At 46.8% G+C, this 16,735-nt stretch overlaps 1 protein-coding gene across 1 annotated transcript in view; it reads right to left on the reverse strand.

The window, feature by feature from the left end:
* Nucleotides 1-15,538, reverse strand: part of LOC117438295 (cell division cycle-associated protein 2-like) — a 125,779-nt gene extending 110,241 nt beyond the window's left edge. The window contains 3 exon segments of the mRNA XM_034073829.1: nt 13,683-14,232; nt 14,359-15,085; nt 15,088-15,538. Coding sequence (XP_033929720.1) covers nt 13,683-14,232; nt 14,359-15,085; nt 15,088-15,538 — 1,728 coding nt within the window.
* Nucleotides 15,539-16,735: the final 1,197 nt, after the last annotated feature.

Below are 16,735 nucleotides of genomic sequence, written 5' to 3' on the forward strand. Positions count from 1 at the left end.
GGAGAGTTTTACAGGGGCCAATGAGATTGAACATTGTATGTATGTGCAGGTTGGGAAAGTACCAAACAGGGGGATAAAAAGGGCTTGGTTGTAATAAAGTGGGATTTGAGTCTCCTCATCAACTTGAGTCAGTGTTGTGAAATGCCACACTGTCCAGGGGAACTGGCCATTTAGTATGGCTCCTAGGAAATAATACCCAGCCAGAGGAGGCCAGTATCATTTGATGGGAGCAGCAGAATATCAGGGAGCAGCACACAGAGCCCCTCTGCCAGCAGCAGTGAGCTGCTTGTCAGGTCCACACGGTGGGATGAGGTGATGTTTGCTTCAGGGCCATGTTGCAGGGTCACTGCAGATTGGTTCCTGTTTGCAGCTTGAGAGGCAGGACACTTGGGCCTGTATTTTGTTGGCTATCAGTGGATGTTGGCAAACTGTCCTTCATGTGCACCATGGCTGACTCTGCAACAGCTATGGCTAGACGTTTGATTGCACAACTAGCCCTTGCTGTGTCCAACACACTGCTGGTACGTGCAAACACAATGACTGCTGCTGCACGAGCTATTTATGCATTCACATAATTACAAGAAAGATCTTAACTTATCTCTGCTTTGGCTTGCCTGCTCAAAATGGGAATAACACTTGCTCATTTTTCAGAAGTGCTCTGCAGTTCAGTTCATGAATATAAAGTAGTAAAGTAGTTTGAGATCCTATGATGGAAGGTGCTAGAGGTGGACAAAGGGCTACTAATGGCACAAAGCTGACTAAGTCCCGAACAGTGGTCTCACCCAGTGGCACTGTGTCTGCTAATCCAAGTGTGTAATCAGCATATACAGAGGCAACATGTTGGTTCAGGCTCTGTAATACACAGTGACTTCAAAGCACGCTCCCAGTATGAGCTCATGCTTCTCGAGAGGGGCAGTCCATGGCTGTGCACATGGTGGCTGTGCACAGTGTCTGCAGCCACAAAGGGCTGGTGATGCACAGATTAAGCCCAGCTGGTAACTCAGAACCACGGAAAGGGAAAGGGAAAGGAAAGGAGAGGAGAGGAAAGGAGAGGAAAGGAGTGGAAAGGAAAGGGGAGGAAAAGAAAGGAAAGGAGAGGAAAGTAAAGGAAAGAAAGAAAAGGAAAGGGGAGGAAAGGAAAGGAAGGAAGGAAAGAAAAGAAAAGAAAAAAGAAAAGAGAAAAGAAAAGAAGAGAAAAGAAAAGAAAAGAAAAGGGTGGAAAGAAAGGAAAGGAGAGGAAAGTAAAGGAAAGAAAGGAAAGGAAAGGGGAGGAAAGGGGAGGAAAGGAGAGGAAAGAAAAGAAAAGAAGAGAAAGGAAAGGGGAGGAAAAGAAAGGAAAGGAAAGGAAAGGAAAGGAAAGGAAAGGAAAGGAAAGGAAAGGAAAGGAAAGGAAAGGAAAGGAAAGGAAAGGAAAGGAAAGGAAAGGAAAGGAAAGGAAAGGAAAGAAAGGAAAGGAAAGGAAAGGAAGAAGCCCCAATAAACACAAGTGATGCATAATTGCTCACCACCCACCAACCAACCCAAGCAGCAATCTACCCTTCCAGGTGGGTCCCTCCAGTTTATATACTGGACATGATGTGCTGTGGTGTGGAATATCCCTTTGGCTAGTTTGGGTCAGGTGCCCTGTCTCTGCTTCCTCCCGGCTTCTTGTGCCCTTCCTCACTGGCAGAGCATGAGTGAAGGAAAAGTCCTTGATAGGGGTAAGAATTACTTAGCAAAACTAAAACCATCAGTGTTATCAGCACTGTTCTCAGACTAAAGCTGAAACACAGCACTGCACCAGCTACTAGGAAGGAGAAAAATAACTGTTAGAACTGAACACAGGATGTGAAATATGAATTCACTTCTCTAAACAATATAACAAGGTTTTATTAAGGGACAAAGTCAATAAAGCAAAAGCAAACAGCGCTGGGCGCATGACTGTAGCCAGAGGCGCAAATGATTAGTATTTGTTACAGGTTTATATACTTTCACAATTCCATTAGTCACATACATATTCATAATCCCTGCATATAGGCAGGGAACATTATAATTAAGTCCAGTAATTTATTATCAGAAGTCTCCTCCTCTTGGCGTCTGTGCACTGCTCTTCAATAATTGTGGGCAGGGGTCTTAAGGATGAAGTAAGCAGTCTTCCTCACAGTGTACTTTTCACCTTTGGCACAGCTGAACGCCCCAGCAATCACACAACTCGCTAAAACCAGCCATATCTGTAATTCTTTTGATAACTAGCAAAGATTTAAAACAGTGCGACCTTCCTGCAAAATTTATAGCAGGACAGGCAGACAAGGAGTATCCCAAGCTAGCAGATGTTTGGGAGGCTCTGTCTCTAACTGATAAGTAGAAGGATGGTGTGAAATAACTCATTCATGTTTAGTGGGGTCACTAAATCTTGTTATCTCACCACAGGCTTACAACACAAACATTGTTCTTTAAAACTAAGGATACTTCAGAGGACTAGTGTGAAACAGTTAACTCGCATTTAGTGGGGCCACTAAATTCCACAGGCTAACAACATAAACATTATTCTCTTTCTACAACCTAAGTTAAGCTAAAAAGTACTTTAACTCTATATTTTACAGGCACTAGCTTTTCTTCTATCAAGCATGCAAACCCCCCTTTCTTCTTTTTACCTTTACAGATTCTTCTACTATATGACTCTGTTTTGCTTATCTTGTGTCTTTATTGAGCTTTGTTTTTGTTACTATAAACTTGTATAGTTATATCCACATAACCACACCTATGATTTGCAAAAGCCAATACATTTATGTGTTTATCACACAGGACAAACATGGAGAGCTGCCTGTCAGTGGGACTGCGGGTGTGTTTATCTAAATACAGACATGGTGCTGTTCCCTGAGACAGAAAATATATAAATATCCCTCCTCCCTCCCCACCTCTGCCTGTCAGCTCTTCCAAATGAAGTCCCAGCTTTGTTTTCCTGATTTTCATTTTGTATCCTAAAATATTCATTCCACTTGACAGACATCCCTAATCTAATATCCATGTCTGCTTTCTAATTTTCACAGTCAGGATAAAACAAATTGGCTGGCATTAATTGCCTGTGCAGCAGCCTAGAGCTTTGAGCCGTGATTTATGAGCTCAGAGCAGGTGCTCTGCAACACATTTTTCTTAATTTATTTTTAATGAGTCTCTCAATTAATTTTCTTGGAAACATCTTAATGATGTTGGAGGCCGGTGTTAATGAGGTTTGTATCAGTGCTTCATTTTGCATATTTTAAAGTACTGAACAGCATCACAAGCAAGCTCCTAGTCCTAAACCAGAAAAAAGCTTAAGGCTGGAGAAAAGTCCCCTCCTCAGTTAACACTGTTGTCGTGGGTCAGGCTTTCAGGCTGTATTGGGCTGGTTGGTGACTTTGAACATCAGGATGTTGTAGCCAGCCAAGCCCACAGGGACAGGATGACTGCAGGAGGGATGAAGGGTTGCACTGGGGCATGGCTGGTGGCCGTATGCTTTTTAACAGACTCAGCCTGGACTCAGTGCCATGCTGGCATCCCCTGCGACTGGGCACCCCCTTGTGTCTCCCCAGCCAGATCCTTTGGGAGAGAGCACCCTGGGGCATGGGGCTGGGCCGCCTGGGGCTGGAGGCTGTGAGGTGCTCTGGAGTATCTCTGCAGCTCACAGAGTCCCCAGTAATTGCTGGTGTGTGTGCAGGGAAGAGGCAGCAGCTTTGTTTTCTCCCAGCATGTCAGTCTTCATTAAACCAGAGGGGGATGAAAAAGGATTCACTTTTGTCCCAGCCAGAACATGGCAGCTGTTTAATTTCAATTAACGTGGCACTGAAAATAACATTATATCAGTGATTAAAGTGTAACAACTCCCACCCCAGCACTGCGCAATGCTGGCTTACCCAGCAGAGTCCAGTTTGGCCTCCCATCCTCCCAGCACAAGGCAAGCACGGCCAAGCAGCTGAGGGTCAGGGCTGCGGGGCTGCCCCACAGGCTCACAAGGAGCTAGATCAGGGCTGAGCACTCCCAGCTAGCCCCAGGGCAGCAGGATCAGCAGTACATCAGCTGGAGCAATCGAGGAAGCCACATAAGCAGTGGCTGCAAGTGGGCCATGGCACTGCTGGCTGCAGATGTGGATGCATTCTGCTTCAGGACAGCAGTGCAATGCCGAGCTGTGCTGAGCTGTGCCATTGTGCTGGGCAAAGTTGCACTATGCGAACTGCTCTGGGCTCTGTCCCAGCATGGGTACGATGTGCAAGGGGAGGACAACCAGCTTTAATTAAAGCAGCAATAGGGACATGGCAGAGCACGAAGGCAGAGGGTGGCAGCCTTGGGGGCTCTGTGCCCTGGTTGCCACTGCCTGAACGAGGCCGAAATCTGCAGGAAAATACTGTTCCCTTGCACTGGCAGAAATTAGGGCTAAACTCAATTGCATTCTGCCCAGTGGGGATTAAGTGGCCCTGCTCACAGAGCTGTTAGTGCTGCACCTGTCCCACTGCCTGTGGCTGCAACCTGCTGGTGCAGCAGTTTGTTATGTCATCTTATGATTTCCATGACTATACATCTGCATTCACGTTCTGGGCCCAGCTTGACCTTGAAGATTTCCAATTAAAATACCTGTGAAACTGCACAAGCATCAGAGAAGGGCGACAGCACTGGAAGCCCTGTGGCACAGGCAGGGCCAGTGTGTGCCCAGGGCATCCCAGCGCAGCTGTGCTCAAGGTAGTGCTGGCACCTGGTGACCCCTGCGCTGCCACACGGATGTCATGTGGCCCCAGCAGGAAGGGCAGAGCAACCACACTCTGCCCAGAGCTGATGAGCAGTGCTGGGGCAGCCCCATCACTCCCTTCACTCCAGCAAGTGCACTGGCCAGGGTGCAAGGCTCACCCAGCAGCTCCCAAACTCAGGCACCACACACCCTATTTCACCAGCCAGAAATCCCATCCACACCAGCATTTTGCCTCTATAGACTGGATTTCATATGTCTGCACTGCTGCACACATCTACACTGAACTAGCACTGCCTCTCTGGTCACCATCTCACATGGTCCTTTGGCAGCTCAGCAAATGGCACCCATGCTTCCCACCCACTACAAGGTGTCCTGTGGCCCCACAGGATGTAGCAGGTTTCCTGTGCCCCAGGAACTGGCTGGAGGTAGCTAGCTGCCAAGACAGGCACTGATTCCCCCTGCTAGCATCAGTCCATGCCCTGTGCACTGGCTGATCATTTTCCTAGAAGCCCTGTGTGCAGGTTTCCTGCAGGGTTGCTCAGCAAGATTTCCCTTTGCAAAAGCAGCTTGCTCTCTCCCCAGAAAATTGGTGTTGCACGTGTACCTACTGGTTTGGGTTGGAGGAGTTCCCCCCTCCCTTATACTGAGGGTTGTCTGGGGGCAGCAGGAAAGGCCTAAACAATGTTGTGGTCCCTCCAACAGTGAGAGAGTGGCCAAAATGTGGCATGTCCAAAGAGGTTCCTGCACCTCTGGGCCAGCCTGAGAGTCCCTGTGGAAAGCTGCCAGTAGCAGAGAAGGCAGCATCAGACCTGAGCAGCTCCATCCATCAGGGGCATCAGGAGAGACGTGGCACTGCCCAGGTGAACGGTGCCAACCCCACTCCCAACGCAGGCACTAGTTGTGGACCATAGGAGGTTTTTGAGTTGGACAATTTATATTCATCAGAAATAACACAGAGAGGCTAAAATGCTTTTTTTTTGTTTTGTTTTGTTTATTTGTTATTTTGGGGTTTTTTTACCATTTCTTGTAAAAATGAAGATTCCATTTTCACTACTAGATAAACAACATTTTACAGCTTATTGAACTAGACATACCTCCTGGGAAGTATGCTAAAAATGAGGCTGTCCTGGGTTCAGCAGTAGCAGTCATTTTTTTCCTCCTTCTTGGTAGCTGGTGCAGTGCTGTGTTTTGACTTTCGGGTGGGGAACGGTGCTGATAGCACGTATGATTTGAGTTACTGTTCAAATGTTTGGTTTGTCCAAGGCCTTTGTGAGTCTCATGCTCTGCCAGGGAGGAGGGGAGGCTGGGAGGAAAGAGAGACAGGACACCTGACCCAAAATAGCCAAAGATGTATTCCATACCACAGCACAACATGCCCAGGAAGTAACCAAGAGGGCCCCGGAAGGGCTAGTGCTCTGGGGGGGATGGAGGAGGTATCGGTCAGTGCTCAGTTGGGCACGGTGGGGTGAGTTATGGGTCGGTAGCTGGTGAGGTGTCGTATTCTCTTCACTTCTTATTTCTTTTATCATTATTATTAGTAGTAGTAGTGATTTGTGTTATACCTTAGTTATTAAAATGTTCTTACCTCAACCCATGGGAGCTACATTCTTTGGATTCTCCTTCCTAACTCTCCGGGAGATGGGGGAGCAAGGGGGGAGTGAGTGAACGAGCTGTGCGGCTTGGTATAAACCACGACAGAGGCATAAAGTCCATGACGGTTTGTAAATATACAGTGAATGGTTGAAGGAGATGAAAAGTTGTCTACCTAGAAGTACTGCTTTAGATTGCTTTTTACACAAATCCAGGCTTTGGAAATTATTATATAAAATTACATCCTTATTAGTTTAATCTTTGCTTTACATATTTCATAGAATCATAGAATAGTTAGGCTTGGAAAGGACCTTAAGATCATCTAGTTCCAACCCCCCTGCCATGGGAAGGGACACCTCACACTAAACCATATCACCCAAGGCTTCATCCAACCTGGCCTTGAACACTGCCAGGGATGGAGCATTCACTACCTCCCTGGACAACCCATTCCAGTACCTCACCACCCTAACAATAAAGAATTTCTTCCTTATATCCAGTCTAAATCTCTGCTGTTTATGTTTCAACACCTTGTCCTATCACTACAGTCCCTAATGAATAGTCCCTCCCCAGCATCCCTGTAGGCCCCCTTCAAATGCTGGAAGGCTGCTATGAGGTCTTCACGCAGCCTTCTCTTCTCCAGGATGAACAGCCCCAACTTTCTCAGCCTGTCTTCATATGGGAGGTGCTCCAGTCCCCTGATCATCCTCGTGGCCCTCCTCTGGACTTGTTCTAACAGTACCATGTCCTTTTTATGTTGAGGACACCAGAACTGAACACAATACTCCAAGTGAGGTCTCACAAGAGCAGAGTAAGGGGCAGGATCACCTCCTTCGACCTGCTGGTCACGCTCCTTTTGATGCAGCCCATGATACGGTTGGCTTTCTGGGCTGTGAGTGCACACTGCTGCAACTCCCTCACATCGCATGAGGCTTGGGCTTTTATACTGACCAACATGCACATTCATTCTGACACAGGTGGCCAGCCTACATCAGAAGAAGTATTCAGCAATATCTATAAAGGTCTCCAAGGGTAGTTAGAAGCATGGACATATTTAGATTTACCAACTTCTAGTCCATGAGTATCACAGAGAGACTGTATCAAAGGAGTTGTATATGGGGTCCCAAGTCCATGGTCTGGCACAGTCTGCCCGATACCCCTGATAAGAGCATACAAGAGACCTTCCCACCACGGGTCTTGATCCAGGACATACATCCAGCATATACATCACTGGGAAAGCACACAATACATCTGCATTGCCCACCTGTCTCGCTTCTCCCTTTACAGCTGCTCAATTATCATGAGGATCTGGGGGATATAAATCAGGCTTCTTTTCTGGATGAATAGGCTTCAGGTCAAAAGGAATATCCAGGTCAGCATTGGAATTATCAGGTGTCAGAATCTCAGGAGCAGCAACAGCAAACTGATGAACGTGCACAGGCTCCTTCTTGGGGTCAATAGGGCCTGAGTTGAAAGGATCGTCTTCATCCCCATCCTCAGTCTTTGCAGCTGCGATGGCAACCAGCAGGGATCGGGGGGGGAGGGCGGGGGGGCATGCGCTGGTCTCCATGATCTCATTTTTTTACTTTAATGTCTCTAAAACAGTTCTCCAAATTACTAACAAACTTTTCACAGTGTCATTGCCTTTTGTGGCTGCGTCCCACAGTTTAACTCCTGCCTCATTCCACAAGGACATCTCAAATCCGGTAGACTCATCAATCTCTGGGTAACGTGTCTTAAACCATTGCAACATTAACTTTAAGTCTGTCTCTTTAAAGGCTGCTCCCTTCACCTTAAGAAGGACTGAAAACACCCATAAAAAGGAGGATTCTTCCTTAGTAATTTTTCCCCAAGTCTCGAGATTAAAGGCTTCGCCAACTCCCACAATTAACTCCTCCTTACTCCAGAGCAACAATCTTTTTAGCATAGCTTCATCATAGTCTGTCTCTCTCACAGAGAGGATACGTTGGAAGAGCTTAAGTATTACTTCTTCTTTACTTAACTGGTTTCCCATCCTTAAGCTCCCTTCCAACCGTCCGGCTGCTCACCTTATTTGCACTGCGCAGTATCTTCCGGGCTCACAAGTCTCCAATCTGAGGATTTCACCTCCGAGGCTTCTGCCTCCCAATCTTGGCGCAGCCAGATCGATTCCAGACGATTTCTTCTTCTTTTTCTTTCCTCCCCGCGGCACTGCGATTCACACCCTCTTCTGTTTCAATGTGAATTTATAGGGGGTCCCTATTCAAGCACCATTTGCCTCAGAACGGACTCAGTCAGAGATCAATATGATCAGACAAAAAGCCATTTATTGCAAAGCATTAACTCCTTATATACTATTGCTTACACACACCTACAGCAGTTTGGTATATCATGACTGGATACTTGTCTTGAAGACCCTTAGTGACTAACATATAATTGGTTAAGCACAGGTGTGAGAACTTGACCTCAAAAGCTTGCCGACAGTCCACAGTTCTCATAACTCAGTGAATTCCAGCTTCTTCTTATCTTGCTTGCTTAAGCTTCCTCGGGCCTCCCATGGCCTTGCTGAATCTTTCAGTTATTCACGGAATCATAGAATCATAGAATAGTTAGGATTGGAAAGGACCTCAAGATCATCTTGTTCCAACCCCCCTGCCATGGGAAGCAACACCTCACACTAAACCATATCACCCAAGGCTTCATCCAACCTGGCCTTGAACACTGCCAGGGATGGAGCATTCACTACCTCCCTGGGCAACCCATTCCAGTGCCTCACCACCCTAACAATAAAGAATTTCTTCCTTATATCCAGTCTAAATCTCTGCTGTTTATGTTTCAACACCTTGTCCTATCACTACAGTCCCTAATGAATAGTCCCTCCCCAGCATCCCTGTAGGCCCCCTTCAAATGCTGGAAGGCTGCTATGAGGTCTTCATGCAGCCTTCTCTTCCCCAGGATGAACAGCCCCAACTTTCTCAGCGTGTCCTCAATGCGAGGTGCTCCAATCCCCTGATCATCCTCGTGGCCCTCCTCTGGACTTGTTCTAACAGTACCATGTCCTTTTTATGTTGAGGACACCAGAACTGAACACAGTACTCCAAGTGAGGTCTCACAAGAGCAGAGCAGAGGGGCAGGATCACCTCCTTCAACCTGCTGGTCATATTCTTTTTAATGCAGCCCAGAATACAGTTGGCTTTCTGGGCTGTGAGTGCACACTGCTGCCTCATGTTCATTTTCTCATTGACTAACACCCCCAAGTCCTTCTCTGCAGGACTACCATGAATTTCCTTTTTGCCCAACCTGTAGCTGTGCCTGGGATTGCTCCGACCCAGGTGTAGGACCTTGCACTTGGCATGGTTAAACTTAATAAGGTTGGCGTCAGCCCACCTCACAAGCGTGTCAAGGTCCCTCTGAATGGCATTCCTTCCCTCCAGCTTATCAACAGAACCACACAGCTTGGTGTCATCGGCAAACTTGCTGAGGGCACACTCAATTCCATTGTCCATGTCAGCGATAACGATATTAAACAAGACCGGTCCCAACACTGATCCCTGAGGGACACCACTCGTTACTGGTCTCCAGCTGGACATTGAACCATTGACCACAACTCTTTGCGTGTGACCATCCAGCCAGTTCTTTATCCACCAAGTGGTCCACCTATCAAATTGATGACACTCCAATTTATAGACAAGGATGTCATGTGGGACAGTGTCGAACGCTTTGCACAAGTCCAGGTAGATGACGTCAACTGCTCCACCCCTGTCCATCACTTCTGTAGCCCCGTCATAGAAGGCCACCAAATTGGTCAGGCAGGATTTTCCCCTAGTGAAGCCATGCTGGCTGTCACCAAGCACATTTCTCTTTTTCATGTACTGTAGCATGACTTCCAAGAGAATCTGCTCCCAGATATTGCCAGGCACAGAGGTGAGACTGACTGGTCTGTAATTCCCCGGGTCATCCATTTTCCCCTTCTTGAAAATGGGGGTTATATTATCCTTTTTCCAGTCATCAGGAACTTCACCTGTGTGCCATGATTTTTCAAATATGATGGCCAGTGGCTTTGCAACTTCATTCGCCAGAGTTCATGTACCAAATATTCATTCTCCTGTGAGAACACTGTCTCCACATGTCGGTACCAGAAATTCCCTGTTGGATCACGCAGACACCACAATGTCGAGCAGTTTACTTACCACACATGGAGGGCACCATTTGTGGCGTCCATAAAGAAAAAGGCTAAAAACACACACACACTGCTCTCACAACTAGTTCTACTTTATTCTCTCAAGCATGGAAATATATAGCATACAGATATGGGTTTGAACCATGACGCCAAACAGCAACTACATCATTCCCAGTGACTGTTTTCAGTCACTATGAATTCCATTCTATAAACAATCACTCCCCAGGCTGCTTCCCAGCCTGACCTTGCACCCAAACACACCCTGGCTTACTCAAGACCCACATGCACTATCAGCAGTTCTTCTTATTCTTCTTTAATTATCCACATAGTGGGAACAGGACAGCTGGCAGTTCCCACAGTGTATCTTCATCACCAGGTTCGGCACCCAGGCAGCAATATCTTGCCACAGTGCAGCAGCCCAGATGGGTTTCCTCTGTGTTGCCAGTTGCTCTGCTTCTATTGCTGCAACCACCCCCACAGGACATTTGCCACCATCCATGAGTCAGAATAGAGATGAAGTTCTGACCACTTTTCTCGTTCAGCAATGTCCAGGGCCAGCTGGATGGATTTCACTTCTGCAAAATTACTCAATTCACCCTCTCCTTTAGCAGTTTCTGCAACTTGTTGCTGAGGACTCCATACAGCTGCCTTCCATCTCCGATGCTTTCCACAAAACAGCAGGACCCATCAGTAAACGAGGCATATTGCTTCTCACTTTCTGACAGTTTATTATATGGTGGGGCCTCATCAGCACTCATCACCTCCTCCTCTGGTGACATTCCAAAATCTTTGCCCTCTGGACAGTCCATGATGACTTCTAGAATGCCTGGATGACTGGGATTTCCTATTCGAGATTGTTGTGTAATTAGTGCAGCCCAACTACCCCATGTAGCATCAGATGCAAGATGTGTAGAGGAGACCCTGATTTGAACATATAGCCCAGCATGGGCAAGTGGGGTGCCAGAAGGAGCTGTGCTTCAGTGCCAGTCACTCCCAAACCAGCTCGATCACCTTAATAGGCTGCCAGTATCTCTTTTTCAGTGGGAGTATAGCTGGCCCCAGTCCTCTCTATCCCTGACTCCAAAAGCAGAAAGTTTGAGCTCAAGTCTCCCCTGGAGCTTTCTGACAGAGCCTCCAGGTAGGAGCATTCTCCTTGGCTGAGGTGTAAAGCACATTTTTTCACATCTTGCCTGGTCTGGAATGGTCCAAGGGCTACTGCATGAACTATCACACATTTAATATGCTCAAAGTCTTGTTGATCAGGGCCCCATTTAAAAATCACTCTTCTTCCAGGTCACATGATAGAGAGGGCTTACAATCAAACTGTAATTTGGGATGTGCATTCTCCAGAATCCCACAGCATCCAAGAAAGCTTGTGTTTCTTTCTTATTAGTTGGTGGAGACATTGCTGTTATCTTGTTGATCACATCTGTGGGGATCTGTCTACATCCATCTTGCCATTTTATTCCCAAAAATTGAATCTCCTGTGCAGGTCTTTTGACCTTACTCCCTTTTATGGCAAAAACAGCTTTTAGCAAGATTTGGATCATTTTCCTTCCTTTCTCAAAAACTTCTTCCATTGTATCACCCCACACAATAATGTCATCAATGTATTGCAGGTGTTCTAAAGCTTGCCCCTGTGCAGTCTGGATCAGTCCATGACAGATGGTAGGGCTGTGTTTCCACCCCTGGGGCAGTTGGTTCCAAGTGAACACCCCTCCAAGTAAAAGCAAAATGTGGCCTGCACTCTGCTGTCAAAGAAACTGAGAAAAATGCACTGGCAATATCAACTGTGGCATACGACTTGACTGCCTTTGACTCTGGTTCATACTTAAGTTCTAGCATGTCTGGATAGTATGGCAGCAGTCAATTGTGGTGTGACTTCATTGAGGCTATAGAATCATAGAATAGTTCGGATTCGAAAAAACCATCTAGTTTCAACCCCCCTGCCATGGGAAGGGACACCTCCTACTAAACCATACCACCCAAGGCTTCATCCAACCTGGTCTTGAACACTGCCAGGAATGGAGCATTCACTGAGCAACACATTCCAGTGCTTCACAATCCTAACAGGAAAGAATTTATTCCTTATATCCAATCTAAACCTCCCCTATTTAAGTTTTAACCCGTTACCCATTATTCTGTCACTACAGTCCCTAATGAATAGTCCCTCCCCAGCATCCCTGTAGGCCCCCTTCAGATACTGGAAGGCTGCTATGAGGCCTCCATGCAGCCTTCTCTTCTCCAGGCTGAACAGACCAAACTTTCTCAGCGTGTCCTCATATGGGAGGTGCTCCAATCCCCTGATCATCCTCGTGGCCCTCCTCTGGACTTGTTCTAACAGTACCATGTCCTTTTTATGTTGAGGACACCAGAACTGCACACAATACTCCAAGCGAGGTCTCACGAGAGCAGAGTAGAGGGGCAGGATCACCTCCTTCGACCTGCTGGTCACGCTCCTTTTGATGCAGCCCATGATACGGTTGGCTTTCTGGGCTGTGAGTGCACACTGCTTCCTCATGTTCATTTTCTCATTGACTAACACCCCCAAGTCCTTCTCTGCAGGACTACCATGAATTTCCTTTTTGCCCAACCTGTAGCTGTGCCTGGGATTGCTCCGACCCAGGTGTAGGACCTTGCACTTGGCATGGTTAAACTTCATGAGGTTGGCATCAGCCCACCTCACAAGCGTGTCAAGGTCTTTCTGGATGGCATTCCTTCCCTCCAGCATATCAACGGAATCACACAGCTTGGTGTCATCGGCAAACATGCTGAGGGTGCACTCAATCCCACTGTCCATGTCAGTCACAAAGATGTTAAACAACACCAATCCCTGAGGGACACCACTCATTACTGGTTTCCAGCTGGACACTGAGCCATTGACCACAACTCTTTGCATGCGACCATCCAGCCAGTTCTTTATCCACCGAGTAGTCCACCTATCAAATTGATGTCTCTCCATCATGTGGGACAGTGTCGAACACTTTGCACAAATCCAGGTAGATGATGTCAACTGCTCCACCCCTGTGCATCACTTTTGTAGCCCCATCATAGAAGGCCACCAAATTGGTCAGGCAGGATTTCCCCTTAGTGAAGCCATGCTGGCTGTCACCAAGCACCTTGTTGTTTTTCATGTGCCCTAGCATGCCTTCCAGGAGAATCTGCTCCAAGATTTTGCCAGGCACAGAGATGAGACTGACTGGTCTGTAATTCCCCCCCCCCAAAAAAAAAACAAACAGCAGACATGGTTACGGTCCTTTGTCCTTGAACCTTGTTCTTTCCTTGATTTTGAGTATCCTTAGCATTCTGATTACTTGTGGCTTTTGAGATGCTGAAATCGGTCTCCTCTGAAATGGTGCTACACTTCCTTTTAGTAGAAGAAGGAGTTTTTGTCATATCAGATTTGTCACTTTCTGCTTCTGCACTTTCAACAGGTAAAAGGTCTTCTGCAGCAACAGAATCCTCCAGTGACTCTTGAAGAGGCTCAATACATTCATTGCTGCAATCAAAGCTCAGCTGCAGGAACGGTTCCTCAAGGAAACTTGACCTTGAAGAAAGGCTGTTGCTTTGTAGGCCTGGATGTCTGACTGGGCTTGCTCCTTTGTGCAGTGGAGTATTTGCAGGTAAAGCTTAATCAAATATTTCTGGGCTCAGGACTTCTCCAAAAGTGACTCTCTTCTTTAGCGTTTCGGAGCTCCATGTTTCTGTTTTTTCTGTTTGCACTGCTTCAAAGGTTTCTGCACAACTGGAGACTGCAAGAGATTCACCTCCTCCTCTGTCAATCACACTTTAGTATTCCTTGGTCAGTGTTTTCTTCAGCATGGATCGCAAGAGGGAGCCGCTCTCTCTGTGCTCAAGTAAGGAACCCCTTCCTGATTGCTGTGGTGTGACTGCTGCCTTTCTTTCATCACACATTCCCAGACTGGGCTCTTCTGCAAAGCTGACTATCCTTCTGCTTAGATCTGACATAACATTACTTGCAATGTCTTTAGTGATGTGTTCACAACTAGAATCATGGCCTGTTTCTAAGACATCTTTAGTTACAACACTCTCTAACGACTCAACAGGATTGTGCTGCTCATAAACCCATTCCTTTGAATCAGCAGCAGCAGGCTCAGTGACAGCTGCATCTTGGCATGAAGACAAGATCTCGGTATCAGGCTTACTGCTGCTAGTCAAATTTTGTCTTTGATTCTCTTTCAGATCAGCTCCATTGTCACCAGACATGAACTTTTCACTGCACTGATCCAGGTTCTGCTCTTCTGTAAAACAGACTTTGTTCTGAGAAGAGCCCGTTCCCTGGGAAGCAGCATCCACTTGTGACAGTCCAGAGGAGCCAGTTTCCACTTCAGCTTCTTGTACAAATTTAAAAGATGTTTGAAAAGCATATAACTTGTCCTTCAACAACCTGGCAGGTTTGTATTTTAAAGGACTAACCTGTGCAAAAGCTGCTTTTTTCCTTTTGCTTCTCTGCTGGGCAAGGTACTGAATAAGGGCGTTATTTTCTGGTGAACCCCGTACTCCAATTGTTGATCTTCGGCAAAATTTTAATGGAGTTGGAGATTTCCCAAGAGATGGTATAGTGAAGCTTTCTTGAGTAATCCCAAATTCACCAGTTGTTACAGATGCAAAACCAACAGTTTTTTCTATTTCTCTGATATTCCACAATCAGATTCTTCTGCTTTGTTTCTATTAGGTGTGAAGTAGTATTCACCACCCAAAGAAACAGGCCTACTTCGTGACAAATTTTCCTTGCTGTTCAAAGGCAAGGGAGGTTCAATGACCACATTCCTTGCTGGTGAACCAGAAAAGCTCCGAGTATACTGACAGCTACCGTCCTCTACCTTGTTGTGGCACGATTCCTTCCCGAGGCCTGTGCTGTATCTCAGGGTGCATTCTTGCAACTGCACTTGGTTCCAGTCACTGACATTCTCCTTCCTGGATGCCTTGATGACTTTTGATTTAGTCACATTGCAAATCTTCTGGCATTTTGAGAGACCAGGGCAAATGGCCTCCTCCTTCTCTTCAGGACAGACACTCTCATTTTCTTTAACTTTCAGGGGAGCATTTACATTCTTAGGTCGCCTGTGCATTCTTAGCGATGTATTCTAAGGAACATTCAGCCAGCCTTTGCTCTCCTGTAATTACACATACCTAGCACGGCCCCCCTCACGCCCACCCCAGCGCTTGATAATCTACTGTTAGTCTCCACTCTCAGTTAGACTTTCGCACTGGCATTATGGGGCTATTAAAGAGTGAGCAGGTCCTGCTGATCATTCCTTGGCTCTCCAGTCTACAGATCAGCTTATGGATGGGAATCAGGGAGTCTCAGTTGGTGCAATACTGCCACAGGGCACCGTTGTGGTCAAGATTGGCACTTGTTTTTCTTCAACCTTCAGCAACACCACAACAGAAGGATCCTCTGAGAGACCAGGCAAGGTGGACAGCTGCTCAATTTCCTCTGCCTCCAAGGCAGCTATACCAGAAGTTCATCAGTATCCTTTTGGGACTTTGAAGTACCCTCTCCTGAGGTAGTCTATGCCAAGGATGCATGGAGACTCTGGACCAGTCACAATGGGGTGCTTTTACCACTCCTTCCCAGTTAGGCTGATTTCAGCCTCCAGTACAGTCAGCTCTTGGAATCCTCCTGTCATTCCAGAAATACAAATGGGTTCCACCCCTTGACAGTTTGATGGCATCAGGGTACACTGTGCACCGGTATCTACTCAAGCCTTATACTCCTGTGGGACTTATGTGCCAGGCCATCTGATTCGCATAGTCCGGTAAACCCAATTGTCCCTCTCCTCCACCTGGCTGGAGGCAGGGCCTCTAATAGTGATCATAAGACTGTCCACTTATATCTTGTACAAAAGGATTACAATTCCTTATCATAAGAGTAAAATCAGCTCTTCCACTCCCCATCTGGGAAGCTTCTCCGAAGAATGGGGCAGCAACTTTCTTGGGACGATCATCCTTGATTGTTGTCTTCCTCTTCACACACCTATTCCTCCAGAACTGAGTCAGGTTTTCCATCCCATTTTCTCATGTCTTCTCCATGATCCCACAGATAAATCATAGGGTGGCCCGTGGTGTGTACCTTCTATATCTTCTCTCTTGGGCAACAGGGTGCCATCTGGCCTATGACAGATCATGTCTAGAATAGCTGATTACCTCAGGTATTGGATGCTTCTCTATCATGGTTCACTTGTCTGAGTGACAAGTAACATGGTCCTTGTAGGGAAACCTTTCCTTCACAGCTGCCAAGAGCTGCCTCTAAAGGCTGAGGGCTC

The sequence above is a fragment of the Melopsittacus undulatus genome (assembly GCF_012275295.1).
Source record: "Melopsittacus undulatus isolate bMelUnd1 chromosome W unlocalized genomic scaffold, bMelUnd1.mat.Z SUPER_W_unloc_6, whole genome shotgun sequence".
Classification (NCBI taxonomy): Eukaryota; Metazoa; Chordata; class Aves; order Psittaciformes; family Psittaculidae; genus Melopsittacus; species Melopsittacus undulatus.